Genomic DNA, 24,574 nt, shown 5'->3' with positions numbered 1-24,574 from the left:
TTCAAAATGTGAAATAGTATTTAGTGGAAAACCAGACTATAGATAGACAGAGTAGATGTCAAACTAAAAGCATTTAGTTGTATAAAAAGATTTCTGCTTTTATCATGAAATAGTTAAGCAGTAGAAATGTTATATACTCTCTGTTTCAAGTTGAGGGAATAAATAAATACCATATGAGTTTCAATTGTTAAATGACTTGGAGGGTGACTCTTCCCCATAAAGGTCGTGTCCACCTTTATTTTGAAGGCCGGCACCGGAAGTGGAGCTGCATCACAAACAACTTAACGTAAGGATAACTGCCCATGGATCTTGTGCAGGAGTTTGACTCGGGAGCGCTTTAAAGAGAAGATTAAACGGCCTGCGTGTAATTAAGGTGAGTTCCATGTAGCGTCTCTGCTTTTAAGTGATTTGAATTAGTTTGTTTGTTTTTTTTCCCTTCGAGAAACAAAAAGTGAAAACAGATGCGGCTGCGATTCAGGAGGGACTTTCTGGACAAAAGTTAGTCTGCAGCGCCCGAGAGTCTTTGCATGGATCTTCTGCAGAGCTGAGAGTTTGTTTGCAGTCTCTGAGAAAATGAAAACCTGCCAGGACACTGTTGCATGAAGCTTTCGGGTGTTTAAGCTCATAAAAGCAACACTTTTCTCTGAGCACAACTATTTAAGTGTGCTATGAACCCCGTTAAAAAAGAATTCAAGACAGCGCTCTTTAAATCTAGTGTTTTGTCTTTATATCCAGTGTCCTGTTGTAGTTGTGCAGCCGCTCGAGTCTTGAGATTTTCTGCACGTGAGGGGTGAATGAGAGTTCTGTTGCTCAATCTGCTGAAAGAAATAGGGTTATATTTCTAACTCATCTTTGTTTTACAAACATTTCTGTGCCCCTGATCATGTTGAACTACCACTTTAATCCTTTTACAACATTAATTGGTTTTGCTTGTTGTTCAGAAGTCAATGTTGCTGCCTGTTGCCTCTATGGACGTTATAAAGCTGTAACACCTTTGGCTTTTAAAGGTAGGAGACCATCATAAACAGTTCTTGTGTCTAAAACTTACATTTATATTTCAATTGGAGCATTATTCGTGTGGAATTGCCCGTGTATAATAATTATGTGGTATTGAAGTACAGGTAAAACAGACCAACACTGGCAAAGTAGTTGTGGTATGGAATGATCTGTCATGTTCGAGTTGACTTTGAGATTTTCTGCCTGTATTTGAGTGCAGAGTTCAAACACATGCACATTGAAAACATGATTGTGATAATACTGACACACGTTCACAAATTAACTTGCGAGAGAAATTGCACAAGCAGCTTACAATACAATGCTTTTCCCTGGTCTTTTGTTTTCCTGTAGCTCTACAACTACAAGGACCTACACTTACTTCTCCAAGCAGCCTGTATCCAGAGCAGAGTAACTTTATGAATGGATCAGTAAATACAATGCTTTCTCTTTGTCCCTCGGTGCTGCCAGGAGGTGATACCACATGTTAGAGGAGGTGATACCACATGTTGCTCTCCAGCCATAATGTTAGGTACACCAGTACTGATGCAGTAACACAAGTCATGTAGATGTGGCCGAGACAAAGAATAAGAACGGGAGATTCTCAGGGTATTTCATCCGCAACCAGCTGAAATTGGAGAAAAACAAAACACTAATCCATGTGCTCCGTTCATCCATCCATCCATGTTCTAACTACTTTATTCAATTCAAGGTGACTAATGTCGTGAAGCTGATCCCAGCTCACTGGGGATAGGTAACCTGTCCGTCTCATGGGAGGAAGGCCTTCAGAAATGAATATAACCAAAAGCTCTCTGAGTGAAGCTCCTGTGCTGGTGCCAGAGGTCAAAGTGTAATAATGGACAGACGGGATCAATGTGACATGAACGTTACGCAAAGTCAAAAAACCTGCGGGCCTGCACAATGTGTTGCATCATTCTGATTTCAATCTGTTCAATATAAAGAATCACAAAATCCTGATGGACCCCAAAAGATGGTTTCCATGAATTCATGCACTTTATATGCAAATTCAAAATGACATAAGGCAAAATATGAAAACAAAACCCAATTGATTATTACGTCGTGAAAATTGTGATTTAAAATGCTAAAACTTTACCAAATGAAGGCTTCTATTAGTTCGGACCTGGTGGCCACTGAGGGCAGACATGGAAGAGAAATGACCACAAACAGGAAACTGAACAGTCTGCTCCGCTTCAGGGAATTCCAAAAGTCACAGCTGGAGGAGGGTTATTTGGAAGAACACATGGCTAATACAAAACATTAAACTCACATATCCAATTGAAACCACTGATTTCCTTTGGTCAGTTTGTGTTTTAAAGCTCGGGCATGATTTGGTGATGATGGTGTGACCTTTACTGGAGATGTACGTGGGTCACTTGGTGTCGACGCGCATCATGTAGACTCCACAGCCAGGAGGACGTGACCACATTGTAACCTTCCTCTGATGGCTACAAAGCTGACCGGTTTCTTCACCTCAAATGGCCTCTGTGGTCACCAGACCTCAAATCAAAGGAGCGATGGGATGCATTACCACTGCTTTCATGTTCTTGTTACTACTTTGTCATTAAGTATGGAAGCAGTTCTGAAGGCTGGTAGTGCCACCGTGTTCCCATTGAAGCAGGTGTGAGTGTAGATTGTAACATAAAGAACATTTTGACCAGCACGGTGAACCTTGATACGTTTTACCTCTTTAACTTTAACCTCCATTGGATGTAACCGTCTTGATGACACTCTTCTGCTCAAAAGAAAAAGCAGCCATCATGAGACTGGAATCATTTATTATTTTTACTGTACGACTCTGAAATCCCATTGATACCAGGATGACATTAAGTGTGTGTGTGTGTGTGTGTGTGTGTGTGTGTGTGTGTGTGTGTGTGTGTGTGTGTGTGTGTGTGTGTGTGTGTGTGTGTGTGTGTGTGTGTGTGTGTGTGTGTGTTTTCCAATTCCCCCCCTTTCTCTCTCTCTCGCTCTTTTCTTTTTTCAATCATCTCTGAAATTACCTGAAAAATACAAAGACACGCAAGGGTGAGTTCATGAAAAATGTTAACCTCTTCCGGTGAAATAGATTTATTCATACATTACCGATGGACAGACAACCGACAAGAATGAAAGAATTGTGTGCAAAAATACAGTGACGGCTGAATGCTACCATTCAAAGTCAATGGAATTCTGGGTTTAGAGGAACTCGTGCATCTGAGAACCATTAAACACGGAACACAAGAACCATAGAAAACCTGCTAATTCACCTTGAATGATGGATTAGTGCCAAAAGTAGTTTAGAAAAACATAAAACAGATTTCACCAGCTTTCTATACCATTTTACACTTTATGTTGAATATATGATGAAAGGCAGAAAACATATAACATCTGTATAGAAACCTAAGACTTCAGATCCAATACCTCTTGTTTTATTTAATCGTTTTAATTTACTGACATCAAAAGTTGCTCTTCCCCCTATGAAACAATTTTTCCTTCGACTATCTTTATGGGATTAAAATGTTTCAGCTTGTGCTTTTTTCTCAGCATACTTCTGAACCTATAGAAACACTGGCTATACATTGTGTGCTGCAGCTCTATTTTTGTCAAAGCCGAGGATAATTATGGTTGGAGAGCGTTTCAACCCTGAACTGTGGGCTCAGTTGAATAACACTGCAGTCCGTCACCTCTTTAAAAAAGATTTTTGCTTGAGAATTGCAATCTTTAGTGACTTGCATGTGTGAGTACTTTGACTCAGACATGTTTGGAGTTGCCCACATGGCGCAGTGTCATCCCTCTGGCATCCCTCTGTGCGCCTTTGACAGTTTCCGTGTTGATCGTGTCGTCTGGGGGTCGACGTGCTCGGCCGCGCAGAATTAAAAGAAAACCCTCGCCGACTCCGGCGTGAGACAGGAAAGCTAAATGTGTGCTTGACCTTGCGGAGTGGACTTGGTGCTGCTTGGTTAAGTGAAACTGAAATCCTAAGCCTTGAAAAGAAAAAAAAGAAAAAAAAAACCAAGAACACACAAATGTTCCATTGTTTGTAAGAGCCCCGATTGGTTTCCAGTGAATGTCAGACTCGGGGATCATCTGGTGGAAAGCGAAGGTGTTTTCTACGTGCAGGATGTGTGACTGCTCTCGTTTGTTCTTCGCCTTGTTTGCCCTCTCCAAGAAAAACGTCAGTGTGTGTGTGTGTGTGTGTGTGTCTGTCTTCATGCTCCGTTTAGGAATCGCAGCCAGAAAAGTCCAGTGTGTGTCTTTCTTTCTTTCTCTCTCCACTCATTCCCCCTCCCGGCCCTGCCGGCCTCACGTGTCCCTCTCTCCTCTTCTCCCCTCCGATCACACCATCACCTCTCTGAGCATGTGCAGACTTCGCTGCTGCTGCTGGTGAGCTCACAAAAATGCTCTGGCCCCCGGTTTCCCCTATAAAATCCTCCTCCCCCTCTCTTTATGTCACCTCCTGTGGTTTTCTGGGTCAGGGGTAAGCGCCTGGGAACCCCCACCCCAACACTAGTCCCCCCCCCCCCCCCCCCCCCCCCCACTGCTCCCATCAGCAAACTACTGTATGGAGACTTTTCTCAACATTTGTCTTTAATCAAGGATAAATATTTAATTCAGTTCCCTAAATCAATGTTTCCAAGTTTCTCTTGGACGGACATGGAAACCAATGTTTTAAAAAGTAGCTCTGAGAGCTTTTTTTCTTTTCATGCTCCAGTGTTTTAAGCACTCGATAAAATAATTTTACTCCCGCCAGAGTTTTAAACGGAGCAGGAAATTGAATTATTGCCTGCTTATTTTGAAGGTTGCTCTGCTGGCTCCATTTATATCAAGTGTGGCGGGCAGTGGTGATGCATTATTACACCGGATGGGTTTCACTTTATTAGAGATAAAACACTCAAAAATGTGTTATGGAACTAACTTTCCATTTATTTGAAAAGACCCTCAAACATGGTTCACCTGCAGGAAATGTGATTGAAGAAGAAATCATTCGGTACGCAATAACAAAAACTTAACCTTCCCCAACCCCCCACAAATATTGCATCACTTGATTATTTTTTGGTGGCTTCATTCAGTCACTTTCATTTGTATGCTCTGTTTTACACGGGTCTGTTGTCTGTTATTTCTTATTGGGTGAATGTTTGGTGCTGATTGAAGTAAAAATAATTCAACAATTGTACCTTCCAATTCACGTATTAGGTGATAATATCTGTTGGATAGTATAAAACAGCCACAAATTTACCACATTTTTAAACTGACTAAAATGCTATACATTTCTATTTCCAATTCTGTATAGGGATTATTTAAGCATGTACTTGCATCCCGTACAACTACTGAGTACTGCAGCCCAGTAATATAACATAGTATTGTTGAAAACTTCAAAATATTCTCTAAATATGACACCAGTCTTGCATGCATATGATCAAATCTCTCTCTCTCTCTCTTCTATATATATATATTTATATATATATATATTTGTATTTAAAGGCTCACTGTACAATGACTGATGAAGAGAATTGGGAAAAAACACATTCGTGGGTTTTCTGAGAAGTGTATGACAGAGTTTTCTTATCATAACTGCCATTTCTAAAAAGCCGGTACAAGAATATATCGGATTAGCATCATTAAACCTTCATGTTTCCTGTCTGTCTGATGATGGGTTCAGGATTAAACGTGCAGAATAAAGAGGCTTCTCTGTAGAGTATGTTGGCAGGTGAACTGAGGATTGTCGTCGATGCTCGTGGGCAATGAGGCGCCTTGTTGTGTCGTAAGGGAAAGTAATGATGTGATTGGTGGTAGTAAAGACGCTGCATGGTCGCATGTCGGCTCAGCATGGTGACGTGGCTGCTGGTTTGGACTTCCAGCCTGAAACTGTGGCCTTTCTGAGCTCCTCCGGCCGCAGTAAGAACTCAGTAAGAACTCAGTAAGAACCCAGTAAGAACTCAGTAAGAACTCAGTAAGAACCCAGTAAGAACTCAGTAAGAACTCAGTAAGAACCCAGTAAGAACCCAGTAAGAACTCAGTAAGAACTCAGTAAGAACCCAATAAGAACTCAGTAAGAACCCAGTAAGAACCCAGTAAGAACTCAATAAGAACTCAGTAAGAACCCAGCACAATGTCCTGGCCGGGTGTGGGCAGCATGGCCCTCGTCACTCACACAGTGTTCGACCAGCCATCTCTTCACAAGCCACTGGTGTCTGTCATGATCCGGATGTCTCCCCGGCAAGCAGTCCTCTTCATGCTGATCGTGAAATAGGCTTTGATGTCCTCTTATTGGAACTCAGACTGTCTTAATATACCAGACACTCTTTATTTGATATGTCTTGTTCTCCTCGAGCTTCACTTTCTACGAACACCAACTGCTTGAGGCAGATGGCTGCAACATCCGAGTCTGGTTCAGCTGAGCTTCTCTTTCTTGTTGAAAGTCAGTGTTTCCTCTCCACTCCAGGCCTGGCTGGCTCGATTTTAAGGGTTTTAATACATATTTCACTTGAATGTTAAATACTGAGAGATTAATGATTTGTCTTGGCCCAATAAGTAATCCATTCCTGTGTTTGAGGTTAATTGGTGATTCCATAAACTGTCTGTGTGGCTCTCTCTCTCTCTTCCCCCCTCATTTAATCTGTGATGGATTGATGACCTGGTCAGGGTGTACCCAGTCAGTGGGTATTCATAGCTGTGAACTCAACAACCAAAATCTTTGAACGAGGCAAATAGCTCCAGAAACTCCTGAACTAACCTCCACGAGGAAAACTCAACATGAATGAACAATCTTTGATTGTGTGTTTTTAATTGCGCGGCTTTGTTTTGAGCTGTGTTCGTACTGAAATTGAACTGAAACTGCTGTCGACTCATTTTGGGGCTCATACAGCCCAGCTTTATACCAAATGATCCGGACCATTAAACTGTATCCGTCGTGAACTCAAATCTTGTACGATCGCTCTGTCCTGTACATGCACACCACCTGACATGACACGAGCATTGAGGAACAAGCTCACACATGAAGGTCCTGAAAACCTGGAATCAAACTGAGGTTCCCTCACTGTGAGAGCGCTAATCATAACACTATACCTCCTGATTCATCCTCCATCCCTCCGGTTCAGAACTGCTGCTCACCATTATGTTACACTAGTGCTTGATGAAGTGTCATGACACCACTGAGGTTTAATACTATTTATTGTGGACGTTTTAGATCATAGTGTCTGAGGCTCATTAAAATGTTTAACCTGATGTGACCTAACAGTTTAAACAGTAATTCAATGATGTGCCAACAATGTCTGGAAACCAGTTTCTTTGGTTTCAGTAGGTTCTTTACACAGTCTCTCTGTTTGTCGTACGGCAGCTCTCCTCTCTGCCTCTGCTTGCCAGCAGGAGTCAATGTGCTCAGACATGCGGTCGGCCTCAGGCTGTCGGTTCCTGGCCTCCCGACTCCCTGTGAACCTGCGTTCTGCTTATTTTATGGCATTTATTTGCAGGCAACCCCCTGGGCAGAATGTCACGAAATGTAATTTTCTTTTTAAATAATTTGCTCCTCGCCGTTCAAATATTACTCCACGGCACGAGTGCGTTCATCTCCATTTCAACTATTAGCAGGTGTGGCTTGTGTGAATATTCAGAGTTTCCTCCCCTGGCAGGAATTGACACAGACTGGAGGTGTGTTTGATTTCCTGCAGTATATTTTCACATGCGTTTGCAGCTTCTTTGGTGCGATGCCTTCCAGAGAGCCAAAGCTGTGAGCACAATGGTCCTTGTCTGGGCCTCGACAATAGCCATTATGAATGGGAGGCAGAGGAGGGAGACAGAGAGGGGCTACAGGAAGCCCCCTTCACAACAGACCGTCATTATTTTTCATGTCAAGCCTCATAAAGGCCTTTGTTTTCTATTTATTTATCTCCTGAAAGGACTCAAGGGGATCACCAGCTGCTTTGTAGCACCAGCAGGTGTAAAGTGTGAAATGATCCACTTTATTTCACATAAATTGATGCTTACAGCAGATTATAACGTCTGCTTGTCACGCTTTCACCCTCTGAGAGAGGAAGCAGCGTAGCTTTGGCCCTAGTTAGAAGAGCGAGCAAGACGGGTCCTAGTGGGTGTTTCGGGGGGGAGAAAGTGGGTGAGAGGTTGAGGAGGGGATGTGAGAAAGGACAGAATTATTCAGTGAGGTGAATTCCTTCCCTGGTGGTAGATGCAGTGGGCAGCTGGAGGTGGTGAAATGAACAGTTTCAGGGAGAAGGCTCTGTGAGCGAGTGAAGGCTGCGAGTTTGTTCTGTGGCTGACGATCGTTCTCCGGTTTTCCAACCCACCCACCCCCACCCCCACCCCACCCCTCGATTCATTCATTTCTGATATGAACAATAAAGTCTCTGGCAGCGAGTGATTCGGGGTGGTCTGAGCTGGTCCTCCCTCCTCACCCCATCCTCTCTGCTACTGTACTCAGTCTCTCCCTCTCTCTCCCCGTTGGATGAAAGAGCAGCAGGACATGACTGAGAGTAACCTCGGTGCCTGTTTCTGCTAAGCCAATCGTTATTACTTCCTGGTGTGCCCTCCCCTCCCCTCACCCACCGCCCGTCTCTGTTTGGAGCCTAAAGGCCTTTTCTTCCTCTCCTCGCTGTCTGAGCAGTGCCAAGCCTGTGGCCCGGCACGGTTCAGCTTCGTATCCAGACTCCTCACAGCCTGGATTACAAAGTTTCACAAGTTGAATTATATTTTCTGCTGAATGCTGTTGCATTAGACGTGCCGTCGTCTTGTTCTGCAGTTTTCAGGAGGCGTACGCAACAGAAAATTCAATCTAAGCTTTGTGGATCCATATTTGTGGACGATTGAAGTCCGATAAAAGTGACGCCACTTGAGTCGATGGCGGGCTGAGCTTCAAAAAAAAAAAAAAAAAAAAAGAGTCTGCGCCTCATCTCGACATGAAAGAACATGTTGCATTGACAAAAAGGTCAATATTTCTGATTCTGTCTGTTGCATGTTTGATGACGTGAGAGGAAAGCTGTGCTAAATCCCAGAAACACTGTTCACTCTCCAGTTTCTGTTGCGATTATAGTTTATTTTATAGAACACAGACGTAATGAATGAAATGATGAACATGCAATTAACTTGTAGTTCAATTCAATTAATTCTTTTCTATCATTCATTCCGCCCATTTCAAAGTGTAATGATGTAGAGCTGCCTCTCTGTGTTAAAAACATTAATTTAGTCTATTTATTTGGCAGATTAAAGTGCTGAAAGGATTAGTCAGTCAATTAGTTGACTGATGGAAAATTCATTTTCTGCTGTTTTGATGAAGTCATTTGTGAAGCTGATTTGAAACACGTCCTGCTTTCTGTTTTCATACGTTGTCGTTAAACTGAAAAACTTGTCGGTTTGTCAGTATCACATGACACGTTTGACACCCTAGTATAATTCGGTTAAAGGTACCAGCTTCACATTTAATGCTGTTTCACAGCGGTAGAGGTTTTTGTAGTTTGCTCTGTGCGGGGAAGATTATAGGTGTAATTCTGTTTCCTTAATTTATCACTGCGTCAAACTAAAATGCATCTAGATTAAATCCTCTATCATGAGTGTTAAGTGTTGACATTGCATCACAAGCAGGCAGGCAGATAATCATTTTTTGCTTTGGCTTGTACCCGTTTCAGTTTATTGTTGAAATTTGTGAAGATGACTGAAATACATTGAACTGATAATGGATATTTCTTCATCAGCTCATGTTCGATGTAAAGATATGTCTCCAAATATTAAAATGTGTTCTTGTTTATGCTAATCTAAAACTGTGGAACAATCTCCTATAATCTTAATTGAATAGTTTAAAAGCAACTTGAGATAATATGAAACTTTCAGCGGTACTCATTTTAAACTGAATATGGCCTTTAAAAAAAAAAAAAAAAAAAGTCTCTCTCCCTCTGGAAATTGTGTAGCACAATTTAAATTTTAAATCCAAAGTGACCCGTTGGTGAAACTTTCCTAAATCTGTCGCTTTGTAATGCAGATGCAACGTTCCAAGTCTCCGCTTTGAGAGAAGAAATGCAGACTATAGACCACAGCTACATTTTTTTGGCTCTGCAGCCTGTAATTCTCACAAATTTTTCCGTCCCTCCCTTTAATCTTCCTCTCTTTCAGCGATGCATTTACAGGAGTGGTTTCGATCGCTCCACTCCAGCGCCGGACTCAAAGGGTCTGAATCGGAGGACTTCTGGAGTCTTCTGCCCTCTCTGCCTCGGCCCTCCTTCTCCCTGCCCTCCCTCTCCCTGTCGTCCTCCTCTCTCCTGGGTCTGGGGGCCGTGGCCTCCCTCACCGCGTACTGGCTGGTGACCCGTCCCCGACCCTTGCGTCCACCATGTGATCTACAAGCCCAGTCTGTGGCCATCAAGGTGAGCGCGTCGTGTTTCCTGCGGGCCTCACGGCGCCACACCTGTGCGGTCGGCGTATTTAATCACCAGAGGAGCATTTTCAGGTTTCAGTGAGCGTGCCGTTTGTTGCAGGGAGATCCAGTCTGCAGACGATCGGCTCTGAATGAAAGCGACTGCCTGCTGGATTTTTACTATGAAGACATCAAAACGGCCTTCTCTATGTTCCAGAGAGGCCGGAAGATTGCAGGTAGTGCAAAGAAGATGCATTTTATTAAAGGGGAAATGATGACTTGATGAGTCGGGTTGCTGTTTGGTCGCTTTAGGTTTCTGGTTATTAAAGGTCCCATATTACACAGTTTTTCCAACAATTGTACTCCGAGGTCTCACAACATCGCATTCAAACTGTATTTTCCCAAATCCAGCCTTGGTCCTGAATTTCAGCCAGTCTAAAAGTCAATCTAGTGAGCTCGACTGAGAACAGGTCCTTTCTGTGTTGGTACCTTTAAATGCTAATGAGCGGTGTCAGTTTTCCTATCCGATATATTGCCAGAAGAAAAAAAGGCGCCTACCCATAATTTTAGAGGGCAGAGCTCAGCAACTTTTGGGGGCGGTCATGGGAGTACCCACTACCAGGGGGAGTGGTTATTTCCCTGCGTGACATCGTGAAAGGGAAATCTGTGATTCGCCTGTATGAATACACGTCGCTATAAAGTGGAGCAAGTGAGGAAGATGACAAACTTTTTTCCCTTCTGGAGCCTCGTACACGCCGTATGGGGACACACATTACTGTTAGAAAACCAGTATAAAGTCAATTTGTGTTTAATTTGAATGCTGAGATGTCGTAGAAAAGCCTTTGGGCATCCAACACCACGGCTCATGACTTGTGCATTTAGGCTCCTATAGACTGCCCAAATGTAGTAACCTTATAAGTCCCTTCTATGCTGGGATTTGATCAACTTTGGTGTGTCAGTGAGTTTGACTGCAGGGTGTCACTCTCCACTGAATAGGAGCAATGAGAACAACATCAGCACACAAGAAGTCACATCATGCAGCTACAACAGTGGCGCTGCCAGGACATAAATGAATGTCTCAAAGCGAGGCCACCGTTAGTGCAGCATCAATGTTCAATGAATAGAAAGCTTTGTATAGAAGATGGAGAATGTGCACGCAGTAAATTTAACTCCTCGGGGACGACTATGGTGCAGCACCAGTGTCTCATTCAAGGTCACGTAGCGAGATGCTGGTCTTCAAATTTCTGCCACCGGTGTCATGGCGACGCCTTCAATCCACAAGTCCTCGCTCTTTGTACCACCGTTGTTTTAACTACAACAAGAGCTGTCGTGATCATCAGTTACAGAGTAAAATTGCCCGGAGTCTCATGGTTTTTGTTGAAGGTTATGAACCAAAACGCACAAAACACACTCGCATTCTCTGACATAGGTTCAGTTTATAAGCATTTCCAAAATAACATCCCCAGGACTGGAGGACTGGTTTAGAAATACGCTATGAGACATCAATATATTCACCGAACTGACACTAATGTGAGGCTATGTGACCTTTAAGATCACCCCTACAATCTAATTAGATCCTCCTCAGTGAGACTAACCTTGGTGCCTCAAAGCATTTGGGTGATATTGAAACGCGTAGAAAAAGCAGTGACAGTCGCTCAGAGGCCGACAACCAGCATTGATAAATGCTAGACACTGTAAATCAATACCTTAGTGTTGAGCCTGAATAAATTTATTCTCTCTCCTCCTGAGTTAATTATTTACAGGAATGACTTATAATTAGACAGAAACATAAATTAAAATGAAAAAAAGAAGAGCTGTTTTAACGGAGGGCTGCACGGTGATGTAGCAGTTAGCGTTCTGGACTCATGGAAAGAAGGTTCCTGGTTTGAGGGGAGGCTCAGAACCCTGAACACAGAACCTGAGGTTTCTCCCAAATGCCTCGCACGCTCAGCCGTTCTCTTTGTTGTGTGGGTGAATATGACAAATAATGCATCCTGAGACTAGGAGTCCCTTTATCTTTTTCCTGCATATGTAGCTCACGCGTGTGGGCGTACCTTTACCCAGCTTCACGGTATTGATGGGCTAATATACGATTTGAAGTTAAACCCAGTTGGTCTGTGCAGGGAAGACATATCGCTGTCTTTAAGGTTCACAATCCAAATCATTACCAGACAGAACTAAATTGAAATACAAGAACCTGAATGATGCAGAATAGGAACGGTTTCTTATCAGAACCATTAAATATACACATTTGTATTAGGAGAGATAGCGATTTTTATAGAGTTTTCTATATTACTCCTTAAATCCTGCTATTGTTCAGATAAACAAATGTTCCCTCAGACAATTTGGAATTGCTTTGAACTGTCCTGACTCCGTTATCCTTCAGGGGACGGTCCGTGTCTGGGCTTCAGGAAGCCAAATCAGCCTTACGAGTGGATCTCCTACAACGAGGTCAGACATACTTTCAGTATATAAACCCTTTGGCCATCACAACATCTCTGTGTCACGTCTCGATCTTTACTGTTTTGTTGTTCTGCACTCCTCAGGTGGCCGAGCAGGCACACAAGCTGGGCTCTGGTCTGCTGGTGAAAGGCTGCCAGCCCAATCCGCAGCAGTTTATTGGCATATTTGCACAAAACTGCCCACAGGTATGTAAACCTGTTGGCTCAACTGGGATCACAGTTTTTAATGCGTGACTAACAAACTCACAGATACAGCTTGAGATGCTGCATGTGGTACTGAAGAAAGCTGGTGGAGTTGAGTTAATTTTTAGATGCTTACAGAGACTTTTAAGGGCTCGCTTGTGGTCTGTAAGGTCATAGGTCGATCAGAAATGTCCCAATATTGACAAGCTCAAGTTGAGACGTCTCAATTTCAACAATATCGTGTATACCAGGACACAAACGGCGCTCCTATTAAGCAGCTTAGTTGAGCTCCACCCTTCTGACTAAAATCCTGATTGGCCTCAGTGGTATGTGTGTTGTGTTAATCTGTGTGTGAGATTATGTGTGTGAATGAATGATTGTGACTGATCACGTGATGTGTGTCCAGAGAGCTGAAATAGTAAAAAGGAGCTCCCGTCAGTAAAGTAAATTAAAACTTGCATGATTCTTTTCTCTGATCGATTGATTTGTAAACTACTGAATTTGAAACAACATTTCACTTGAAGAGAAGTTCATGTATCATCATTCTTTGCAGAGATCGGTGACGTGTCTCGTCTCAGAGCTCAGATCACATTTCTTCTGATTTGAATGTGATTAGTTTTAGCTTTCTCTCCTGAAAGCGCCTCCATTCATATTGAGAGCAGGTTGCTGGTGGTGAATGTGGGTCTCCGGGGCAGCTAATAATGGAGCTCGGCTGCTCTGGAACTCTTAATATTTCTGTCAGAAAAAGGCCATGTCTGCTCTTTTTGTGAAGACAGCAAGTGAGAGCCAATTTTCTGCTCCATCAGACCCCAACGTCTAATTAGACCAGTCTACACCTACAGCGTTGGTTTGACTTGTTTTTAGGAAATGCGTGGTAACGCCGATCGTTACGCATCACCTCCTAAATGTGAATTGATCTAGCTGGAGTGCACAGTTAATGGATTTGGAGATGAGTTGAAACTCACCGATGCTGCTTTGTCTCCCTCTGCTGGTGACAGTGCATCATTACAGAGGTGGCCTGCTACTACTTCTCCATGGCTGTGGTTCCTCTGTACGACACTCTGGGCCCGGAAGCGATGGTCCATATCCTCAACCTCGGTGAGAAATCCTGCACATGAAAACGGATATGCAATTAAACCTCTCAGATCAAATCCATCATCACGAATAGAACTAGTAGTTTTGGCACACTGGCGCTTTTTGGTTTGAATATTGACACACTGATGTGAAACGGGCTGCAAGTACCTCGTTGAAACATTCTATGATTCTTCTTCTTCTAGAAAGTAACCACAAGACTGCCGGTGTTGGACAAAATGTCCTCACGTCAGCAACATTTAAGATCTTTCGTATGAGATTAGATATAATGGCGACACAAATGATTTTAAATGCAACTCAACACTGCAGCACCAGAAATAAGGTTAAAGTTGAACCTGAAGCAACATGGTTGGATGTTCAGCAGCTTTGATGAGGTCTGGATTTACTTTCCAAAATCTGCAATGACAAAATGCCTAATGGCCTTTCAGTGACAGTCAGATGGCCAATTTATCTCTACTCTTGAAGTATAGCTGTGGTTAGAATTACATGCATACGTCTATTCGACTGCTTCCATTCTACAGGGGTCATCTCACCTTGAACAGCAGATATGACAATAATTATTATTTTTTTGCCTGTTGCCCTTCCTGCTGACACTGGGATTCAAACCTGGGGCAGTGTGCACTTTACTGTGAGAATGGAGGCTAAATCTCCTCTGTTGGTCTTTGTATCTTCTGTTAAATGTCATTTATTTTCCGTAGGACGCGTTTGTCGCAGGTTTTACGAAAGCTAATTTGTCTATATTACGCTTTACAGTTAAGCTTATGGTTGTGCTCATGGTTTTACAATCATAACTCATCTTCATTACATCTAGAGGTGATGAGTGTCACTTATCCATCAGTTATTAAACTCAGAAAGGTTTAAAATTCATTCTGCGGCAGAGAACAGAAACACAAAACACACAACCAACGTCAACAACTGTCGACACATGGATTTCATCAAGTCTGAATCCACAGAAGGACCTGTGATTTGTTCTATAACCTCTCTGCAGACAGTGGTGTAGTGGTTAACAGGCCTGCCTCACAATAAGAATTTCCCCCGTTAGAGAGCTGAATGTGAGTTTACATGTTATGTCTGTGTGTGACGATCTGGATATATAGGAATGTACTGAAAAGGAATAAGTGTTTGCAAATATTTTTGTATTACTAAGTATTTAAATGTATTTCTTAGTTATGATGTCCAATCACTCTTTTTATATATACATTTTTTTTCCTAAAAGAATTAAAACATCTCCTCCAGATTTTGTTTTATCCATCTCATCCGTCTTCCGTACGATTTTGCCCTGACTCTGCCGCCGATAAATTCCTGTTTCCGTTTCATCGTTTGAGACGGACAAAGTGAACCAAGGTCTCACACCTGGATGGGAACTCTCTGTGCGTTCTAGCCGAGATCTCCCTGGTGTTCTGCGACCGGGAGGAGAAGGCAGCCGCTCTGCTGGAGAACAAAGAGAAAGGCGCAACTCCGACTCTGTCCTGCCTGGTTCTCTTTAAGGACTTCAGCAGAGCCTTCGCGGAGAGGGCGAGGGGCTGCGACGTGGAGGTTTTGAAACTGGAGCAGCTCATGGTGAGCGGGAAGGAAGCACCAAATCCTCATAATTCCGACTCATTAAAATTGATCCCCTTTAATCAGGTCATCAATGCTGATGTGTAAATGGATATGAGTAACTCCTCTCTGTCCACATCTTAGGACCTGGGCAGGCAGGACCTCAAAGATCCTGTGGTGAGTTTATCCTCTTCTCAGCTGCGACATCAAACCGACTGGAGTAAATAGTTAATCTCCCTCTAAACGCTAGCATGACAGCTATATGGTTGCTCCTGTCCCATAAGATATCATTAACACTCACTTGCAAACAGGTCTCAAATTACGAGTGGAGGAAGCTTGTTGTCATATTCTCATATTTTATTGCCTCCTGCTGTAGCCGCCCCAGCCTCAGGATCTGGCCGTGGTTTGCTTCACCAGTGGAACCACAGGTACCGTCTGATCTCATAAGTCTCTCCATAATTATCCTTCACTCACATCATTAGAGAAATGTCCTTCAGTGCCCACTAACAACCTCTCTTTATGGGCACCGCTGTAGTTTCCTTTGCTGCACCGGGGCACGGCAATAATGTCTTGTTTATTTATCCAGGAAAGCCCAAGGGAGCCATGATCACCCACGGCAATATGGCCTCCAACACTTCCTCTGTCATTAAGATCCTGGAGGTCTGTCTACACTTCCACCTCCTTGTCTAATTGAGAACAGCCTCGGAGCTCCCATCACTTCCCATCTGCTTGTGTCTGTGTATCTCCAAACCGTCCCTCTCCCCGCTGTGTCTAATCGTATGATTAATTAGCTGTTTGATTGCCCCTGTCACTACGAGGTACTTTATCTAATTGCCCCTGTATAAAGACTCCGCTGTCTAACTGCTATTGGAAAAGCCGTACGACGTGTTTGATTGCCTGCAAGGTTTCAGTCTGCGCTGCTGCCTGAGGGTAATCTCTCCCTTGTGTTTTGCTCATTTTAACGTTCTATTTCTTTTTTTTTTACGTTTCAGGGTTCGTTTGAGATCAGACAAGATGATGTGTCGATCTCCTACCTGCCACTAGCCCACATGTTTGAGAGGATGATTCAGGTAGCTGATCTTCCTCCCCCCCCCCCCTGAACAGTGTCAGTATTCGCACTTGAACTCCATCATGAATCTGTTTGCTGTCACAGTTTACAGTGTTCGTCCACGGGGCCCGGGTGGGATTTTACCAAGGGGACATCACTCTTCTAATGGATGACATGAGAGCTCTCAAGCCCACGTTTTTCCCCGTCGTGCCACGGCTACTCAATCGCATCTACGACCAGGTCAGAACCCGAGATGGAAAGAGTCCGAATCGTCATTCACCCATAGTCAACTGGTACCATGGGCGGATAAATACAACTGTTGTCAATAGCAATCATTGGATTAAATTTACATGTACAAACTATCTATCAAGGTTTTACATTACTGGATTTATTACATCTCATATAGCATAGATTATCACTTTTATTCTAATATTGGTGGCTACGTACATTCACAACGTATTTCTGACTATGAAATCATAAAAAAGGGACACTATGATAGTTTTTTTTTTAATGTAAACAAATGTAGATATTAAGCGGCAATAGCTTCTGTAGAAAGAATCGGCGTATTGACAACAAGAACACGAATAAAACTACTTCATATAGTGGCTGCACTCGTGGTGCGTTCATGTGTAGAAGAGAAACGGAGCAAGTCAGCCTCTTGCAGATAAATGACAAATAATATTGCCATCACCCATATAAACCAAGACAGGGATTAAATGAGGCTTGTAAAGCCAATATTGTCAACAGACGTTCCTTCTTCTTGAATACAAACACCAAGCTAAAGAAAAACTGATGTGATCCTCACTGCAACTGCTCCATGGTTTATTCTAGAGTAAATCATTAGGAAATACTGCAACTGGTGGAGCTGCACAGATAGAGACTTCTGGTGTCAAAGTAGATTACATAGGTTCAGTTGTATCAAATATGAGTAAATTGATATACTTTAAAAACTATTAAAAGTAGCCTCCAAGTACTACTTAATTACAGTAACATGTAATTGTAATTGTTGAGTTTCACACAGTGACAGAAAGTGGAACCCGACCTCATCGCTCAAAGGCTGCCGACCTTGTTTTAACGTGATTCTATTTGCTGGTTCCGATAAAGATCATGGCGTCCGTCACTTCCCCGTTCAAACGGGCGCTGCTCCACTTCGCCGTGAGGAGAAAGCAGGCCGAACTCCGCAGCGGGATCATACGGAACAACACTCTGTGGGACAAGCTGGTGTTCAACAAGATCCAGGTCGGTCCCTGAACGCAGCGGTTCCTGTTGGCGCCCTGCTGTCTTCTGTTGCTTTAGCGGAGCTCGACATTAATATGCAGGATTGTGTCTCTTCAGTTTCCACCTCCAAGACCGTATATATATTGTATCGCATGGGACACAATCGTGTGTCCTCACAGTGTTTTCAGTCTTTCGTTTAATCCCGGACTCTAAATTTGCAACTGTCTGTGTTTTCTCATACTTAACACGGTGGTGCATGTAGAGCAGCAGCCTTGCAAACAGTCCACGGATTTGACTCCAAACTTTATAAGAGAAGCACAACTATTCCAGCAATCAATGCCAAAATTACCCGGAGCATATTGGCCCTGTGGGAGTGTATTGGAGAAGCATGCACACAGGCAAACGAGAAACTGAAAGATTTTGGCTTGGTGTGATCAATACAGATGGGAAAAATATGACCAAGGCTGGAGATGGTTAGAATTAAAAATAACTTGGAATCACAACGCGATTAAAACCTGCAACGTGTCCCTTCCGTGTTTCAGGCCAAGTTGGGAGGTAATCTGCGGCTCGTGTTGACGGCGTCGGCGCCCATCTCCCCCACAGTCTTGTCCTTTCTCAGAGCCACCATGGGCTGCCTCATATTCGAGGGTTACGGCCAGACGGAGTGCACGGCAGGCTGCACTTTCTCCATGCCGGGAGACTTCAGCACAGGTGATAAACAGTCCCACCGAGTCCCTTTCTCTCCCTCTCTAAAGTATTTATGCTGTTGTGTCCTCAGCGAGTGAACGTGTCTCTTTCAGGTCACGTCGGGGCTCCATTACCCTGCAACATCGTGAAGGTGGTCGACATCCCAGAGATGAACTACCTCGCTAAGAATGGGGAGGGAGAGGTGAGTGGAGGTGTAAAAAGCACTAAGGCGTGACATGTAACCACACTGCTCACGTCTCTCGCTGCTTCACCATGTCAGATCTGCATGCGCGGCCCGAGCGTGTTCAGGGGATACCTGAAGGACCCGGAGAGCACGGCTGAGGCCTTGGACAGCGACGGCTGGCTGCACACCGGGGATGTGGGCCAATGGCTGCCAGTAAGACAATGCTTAATAACACTAATTGAAAAATATCAATGAGGATGTCGTTAATAAGTAAAAGATAATCATTTCTGCATTGGAAATGGGAATACGGTCACTTGAACTATGCATACGCTCAAATATGACGTCACAAATATTCATGTTTTCCCCTCAGTTTCAAGATATGCGAGTCCATCAGACACAATTTAGGTTCCCATGATGGGTGTGAAGCGGAATCTGTGATTTACCTCAATTTACTATATCTGATTTGAAATACGGTTAAATGACCAATATTGATATCTTAATGTTTTTGTTTTCTTTCTGTTGGTGTGTGAAGTAATTTGTAACTTTGCCTCAATGGACAATTTGTGATCATAAAGTGGACGAATGCACCTTTTGCCGACCTGCTTATGGATGCATGTCGCCTTTCTATTATACTAAACAAATATCTCCGATATCAGAATGGGACTCTGCGCATCATTGACAGAAAGAAGCACATCTTCAAGTTGGCCCAGGGAGAGTACGTCGCTCCAGAGAAGATAGAAAACATCTACATGCGCAGTGTCCCCGTGCTGCAGGTGTTTGTGCACGGAGACAGTTTAGAGGTCGGTGAAACTAAAACAAACCATGTTGATGCGAACGGTTGCACGTTCAGAAATGAAACGTTTGTCTTGCATTGCACGTTTCCAGTCTTATCTGGTTGGCATAGTTGTGCCCGACCCCGAGGTGTTTGTCGACTGGGCTAAAGAGCGAGGGATCGTGGGGTCCTACCAGGAGCTGTGTGAAAACCCGGTGTGTGAGCTTCCTCCTTGCAAAACATCACTTCTGTGCTCTATAAATGCAAAAAGGAACTCTGACTTCTTCCACTTCCAACAGGACATGAAAAGGGCCGTATTAGAGGACATGCGAGCCGTGGGGAAGGAGGCAGGGCTGAAGTCCTTTGAACAAGTGAGTCTGCCCACGAGGTCCCGGCTGCAACGTGCAGCTACAAAGTGACGGGTGCTAACGTGAGCCGCGCTTCCCTTTCAGGTGCGAGACATTCACCTGCACCCAGAGATGTTCAGCGTCGCCAACGGCCTTCTCACGCCCACCTTTAAGAGCCGCCGCGGCGACATCCGCAGGGTCTTCCATCCGCAGATATTAAAGATGTACAAGAAGACGGCGAATTGACTGAATCGGTGACGCTCGCAGAGCAGCGGGAGCCTGCAAGGAGAGAATGAAAATCAGAACCTCGTGTAAAACTAAACCGGCTTTTGAGTTATGATTCTGTTTTACCGCACATATACGACTGTGACTACATCTTACACATATGCACAGTGTGATTTGATAATACGGGTTCTAGTTCGTTAAAATCCACTGAAAGTGACCCAATCCATTTTTGACTTCACCTCCAGGCCGTCCATCTTCTTCTAGACCAGAGCTGATCCCAGCTCACATGGTGTGAGAGGCAGTTCACAGAGAGACAGTCACACCTATGGACAATTTAGACTCGGTTTAGATCCGATGTGTGTGTTTAGGCTGTAGGAGGGAGCCGGAGTAACTCACCCACACACCACGGGGAGGAACTCCAAACGACATGAAGAAACTTCTTGTCGTGCAACACAGTGACGCCACTTCACCACGGCGTAGGGTTTCTAAATGTAGTCAAATCTATCCAACAGACACAGGCCCCCTGGATCATCTGAAAACAATGTGCAGCACCTTTTTGTTTCTCTCCTCCAGGAAGCACACCCTGCATATCTGTGACATGTTAACCGGTTACACACTGAATAAGTTTGATTCTCACTTTGGTCCTCGTCACTAATTCAGCGCTGACTCACTGGGAGATTTTGTGGGAACGTAAACATTTAGTTTTAGTGAGAATCACAAATGCTACTAAGAATCCACAAGTTAAGTGTTTTGTTTTTTTTCCACATTGCCAGGATTTTGAAAGGGACTCTTGTTACGCACACTTGGGGCATTGCTTCTCTTAGAAGATCCAGTAAGTGTAGATTTGTTTCTTGTTGCCAGGTCATTGTAGCACTATTGTCAAATAGAAGCTTTTCTCATGAATGCCTTGTGATTTTTAGCTCATTTTTCTAACTGAAGAATGTTTCTATAAAACGTTAATTCAACCATAAATACTAATCGGCCTGCAGTGATTTGTTAAAAACTAAAGGCTCAACTGTACATACAGCTTTTATTAATATTTGTAAACAGGACACTGTTGAATAAATCCAGCAAAATAACTGAATGGAAATAAAGAATAAATAACTTTTTTTTTTTTTTACATGACTCAATCCTTCAAACAGTTTTCAAGCAGCGACTTTCAACTCATCAGGCCAAATCTTGACAGTTCAGTTAATTTATTTCACCATGAGACATGACAACTGAGAACATTGTCATCGGACAGATTGTCATATTAATGCATTTACAAACGTAAAGGAAAAACCCATTCTAAAGTTAAAGTTGTGTTAGAAAAATTACAATTAACCATTATGACCACATGAACTCTTGTATAGAAAAGCACCTTCATTAATACAATTATGGACTTTTACATTCTGTATTTAAAAACACAAAGACAAGCAACAAATTAATTTAAAAACAAGGAATAAATAGTGGACTTCTTAAGATGACACTTGATAACAATTGTGACAAACGATTTGTGTCTGTGTGTGTGTGTGTGTGTGTGTGTGTGTGCATTGTCGTATTGAGTGTTGGTCATACTGAAGCTCTTACCTGGGAACAAAGGAGTGCAACGACAGTATGATATGGTTTTGGTGGAATTAAGAAAAGCCCCCCAAAAAAAGAATGAATAGCTTCTAACCCAGGCGCAGAGTGTACAAAGAGGATTTTCTAGTGTGCCAACATTGTGAGAGGTTCTTTGCAAACACACTCTCGAACCAACAATAGAACAAAGGATGGATGGTGTGAACAAAAGGGAAATACGTGTCCTGATGAATGTTTTCCACTAGAGGGAGCAGCAGCCTTTGATTTTTTTTTTCTCTTCTTCTTCCCCCCCCAACAAGAAGAGCAACTTGTTATCTTTGCAGCCGGAGTGTTCGACCTTCTTGACACGGCAGCACAGGCAGACTCACTTTGCGCAGATTAGTTTTCAGGCTACATCCATGATCAGGAAAAAAAACAAAACAAAACAAAAAAAAGGCACGTTTTGCACGGCTGATGTTACAAACGGCGTCTTTTAAACCACGTTAAAAAGCCCCCACAGCATGGCACGGAGCGAAACTTAAAGATAAAAAAGAAAAATACAGGAGTACTTCTTTCTAAGCCAATAACCTGCAGTACATTACATAACATTACATCTGCAGTATTTGTAATTTCAAAGTTGGGTAATAAAAATGATGTTTCACAGATTGTTGGTAACGGAGCGAATGTGACTAATAAAGACATCTTGCTCACTTCCTGCAGTCGACACAAAAAGCTTATAGATACCTCTGAAACCACAAAGTGTAACAATGCTAATTAGTTCCGACAAGATCTGTTTGATTGTTTCCCTTAAAAAAATAAAATAAAAATTTAAAATGAAGAAACGTATTGGCTTATAATGTTGCACTTGGCTGATGGCTTAGTTAATGTGGCGTTCAGCTGCACTGAGTTGTGGAGAGAGTGAGATATTAGGGTGTAGTGCAAGAGTGACGGTGGGGTGATGAGGCCGCGAGGAGACACAATGAGAATCGGGTTAAGGCTGTTGCTGTCCGTTTGGAACGCCGCAGGAGCTTGAAAAGAGTGCAATCCATTCAGAGCGGCACGGCGAGAGCCCTTCCAGGTTTCCAGCCTGCCTCCCTCAGTCGTCGGCGACAATGGACAGCGCACGCAACTCGCTGAGCTTGGCCTCGGTCTCCCTCTCCCTCTGCTCGTCAGTCAATCCCGCCTGGTCGATCTGGTCCGTCAGCTCGCTGAAGATCTTGTACATTTCGGTGAAATAGACCACCTGATGGGAAGGAGGGATAAAAGAAGGAGGAATAATCTGTGACGGCAGAAAATAAACTCTCCCGTCTGTCATCTCGCAGAAACTCGACGGGGTTGAGCCACGCAACTCTCTCCCCAACTGCAAATTTGTGTTTTCGTGGCACAGATCTGGAGCTCCTCGGCCCTGCTAATGAGACGTGATCTGAGCAGAGGAGAGGGAGCCCACAGATATCAAACAAGTCCGACAAAGCCCCAAACCCCGGCACTTCAGCGGGTACTGACCCTGCTTTTCTCTCCCAGTCTGAACAAGAGATAGAGAGTGTTCACTGAAAGCTTTCTTGACACTTCCCACCCCTGCTTCTTCCCCTTAGTTCATGAGTCAGGCTCCCCTGAGAGTTGCTTTGATGATTAATAGACTTTAATCACATTACAAGACTCCAGAAGAGTGGGCAGAGAATGAAAGTACTGGGAAATACAACCCTTGCAAACACACTCCCCCACCCCCTACACAAACACACACACACACACACCAATATTTATTCATGAAGTCGTACATAAGATGTTCTTTAAGTAAACGTCACTGTCATCCTGCCCGTGTGCTCTTGAGCCAGCAGAATTGGCCCAGAGAGCAGCAGGTACACAGTTGACTAACTCAGTCTGAAGGACACAACAGAATAATAATTTCTACAGACCTCTAACCCTGTTATAAGCAGACTAGACGCTGTCAGCAAGAAGGAAAAAAAGGCCACCTTGTACACGCCTTTTTAAGTGTTCAGTCTGAAAGACCTTTCCATGTTTATACCAATATTTGCCACCTAAACCACATGAGTGGGCCATAAGTATTGGGTTGCTGTTGTTTGTGGGGGTAAAGCGGATATATTTTTTTTCTCCCAAAAGTGGCTTGTTGAAAAGCGCATCGGAAATGTCCATATGACCAGTGATGATAATGTACACCAGATCAGTGTCTAGGCGCCCTCTGGAGCAAGGACTACTATTACAATTAGTCGAGTCACCACGAGGAGTAAACGCAGCCTCACACAATTGTGACCACCTACGATACAAAAAGGAGCCTGTGGGTAAAACAGAGCTTCAATTTACATTTTTTATTTTTTTTTTCCTGGGCATTTTAACATACCATAGTCCCAGCTGCTTAATATTTATACAAGAAGGTTACACTTTGACCTCGGAGAGAAATAATGAATAACTAAGTCGCATTTTATACGGTGAAACACTTTGTGTTCGCTGTGAGATAATCAAGCCAAGACAAAAAGAAATGTTATATATATATAAAGCTATGCACACATCTCTTACTGTGACAACTGTCATAACACCAATGAAGGGATCTAGTAGACGACTTTCAAATGACAAACCCTCGTTATCTGTGAGACTTCTAAATATGAAGCTGTAAAATAATCATTTATTAGTTTATTAGTTCTACTTCAATGTAAAGAAACTGAGTTGTATGTTACTTTCAAAGTCGTCTTTAATATTTCTTTAACAAGAAAAGCATTATATTTGGTAACTTGTGCTCCTTTTTATGTTTTCATCTGAAACAAAAGTTAAGGTAAATTGAAACAAGTACCAGCATACAAAGAAATAGGTGTTATTTTTGCAGTATTATTGATAATAGAATAAATGCCAGTGCCCACGTCCTCTGCTCGAGCAAAATGACGTCATTTTCATGATGAGTGCATCTGATTGATACGTTTATC

The 24,574-nt window shown here is 43.2% G+C and overlaps 2 protein-coding genes across 2 annotated transcripts in view; one reads left to right on the top strand and one right to left on the bottom strand.

Moving 5' to 3' along the window:
• The first annotated feature begins 269 nt into the window (after positions 1-269).
• Positions 270-21,588, top strand: acsl2 (acyl-CoA synthetase long chain family member 2). Its single transcript, XM_080467010.1, has 20 exons — positions 270-373; positions 10,105-10,355; positions 10,467-10,581; positions 12,732-12,796; positions 12,892-12,993; positions 13,989-14,088; positions 15,464-15,642; positions 15,766-15,798; positions 15,998-16,049; positions 16,208-16,281; positions 16,614-16,691; positions 16,775-16,909; positions 17,774-17,908; positions 18,430-18,598; positions 18,688-18,776; positions 18,855-18,971; positions 19,415-19,558; positions 19,644-19,745; positions 19,830-19,901; positions 19,983-21,588. Exons 2-20 carry the CDS (start codon positions 10,107-10,109, stop codon positions 20,121-20,123), a joined length of 2,151 nt encoding a protein of 716 aa, XP_080323136.1. The 5' UTR covers positions 270-373; positions 10,105-10,106; the 3' UTR covers positions 20,124-21,588.
• bin3 (bridging integrator 3) overlaps positions 21,117-24,574 on the bottom strand; it is a 30,198-nt gene continuing 26,740 nt past the window's right edge. The window contains exon 9 of the mRNA XM_080467011.1: positions 21,117-22,884. Within this exon, the coding sequence (XP_080323137.1) occupies positions 22,738-22,884 (147 nt within the window). The 3' untranslated portion in view covers positions 21,117-22,737. The remainder of the gene's footprint in view (positions 22,885-24,574) is intronic.

Source organism: Lipophrys pholis, assembly GCF_963383615.2.
Source record: "Lipophrys pholis genome assembly, chromosome: 7".
Taxonomy (NCBI): Eukaryota; Metazoa; Chordata; class Actinopteri; order Blenniiformes; family Blenniidae; genus Lipophrys; species Lipophrys pholis.
The sequence above is the reverse complement of the archived record's forward strand: the minus strand, read 5'-3'. Positions and strand labels throughout refer to the sequence as shown.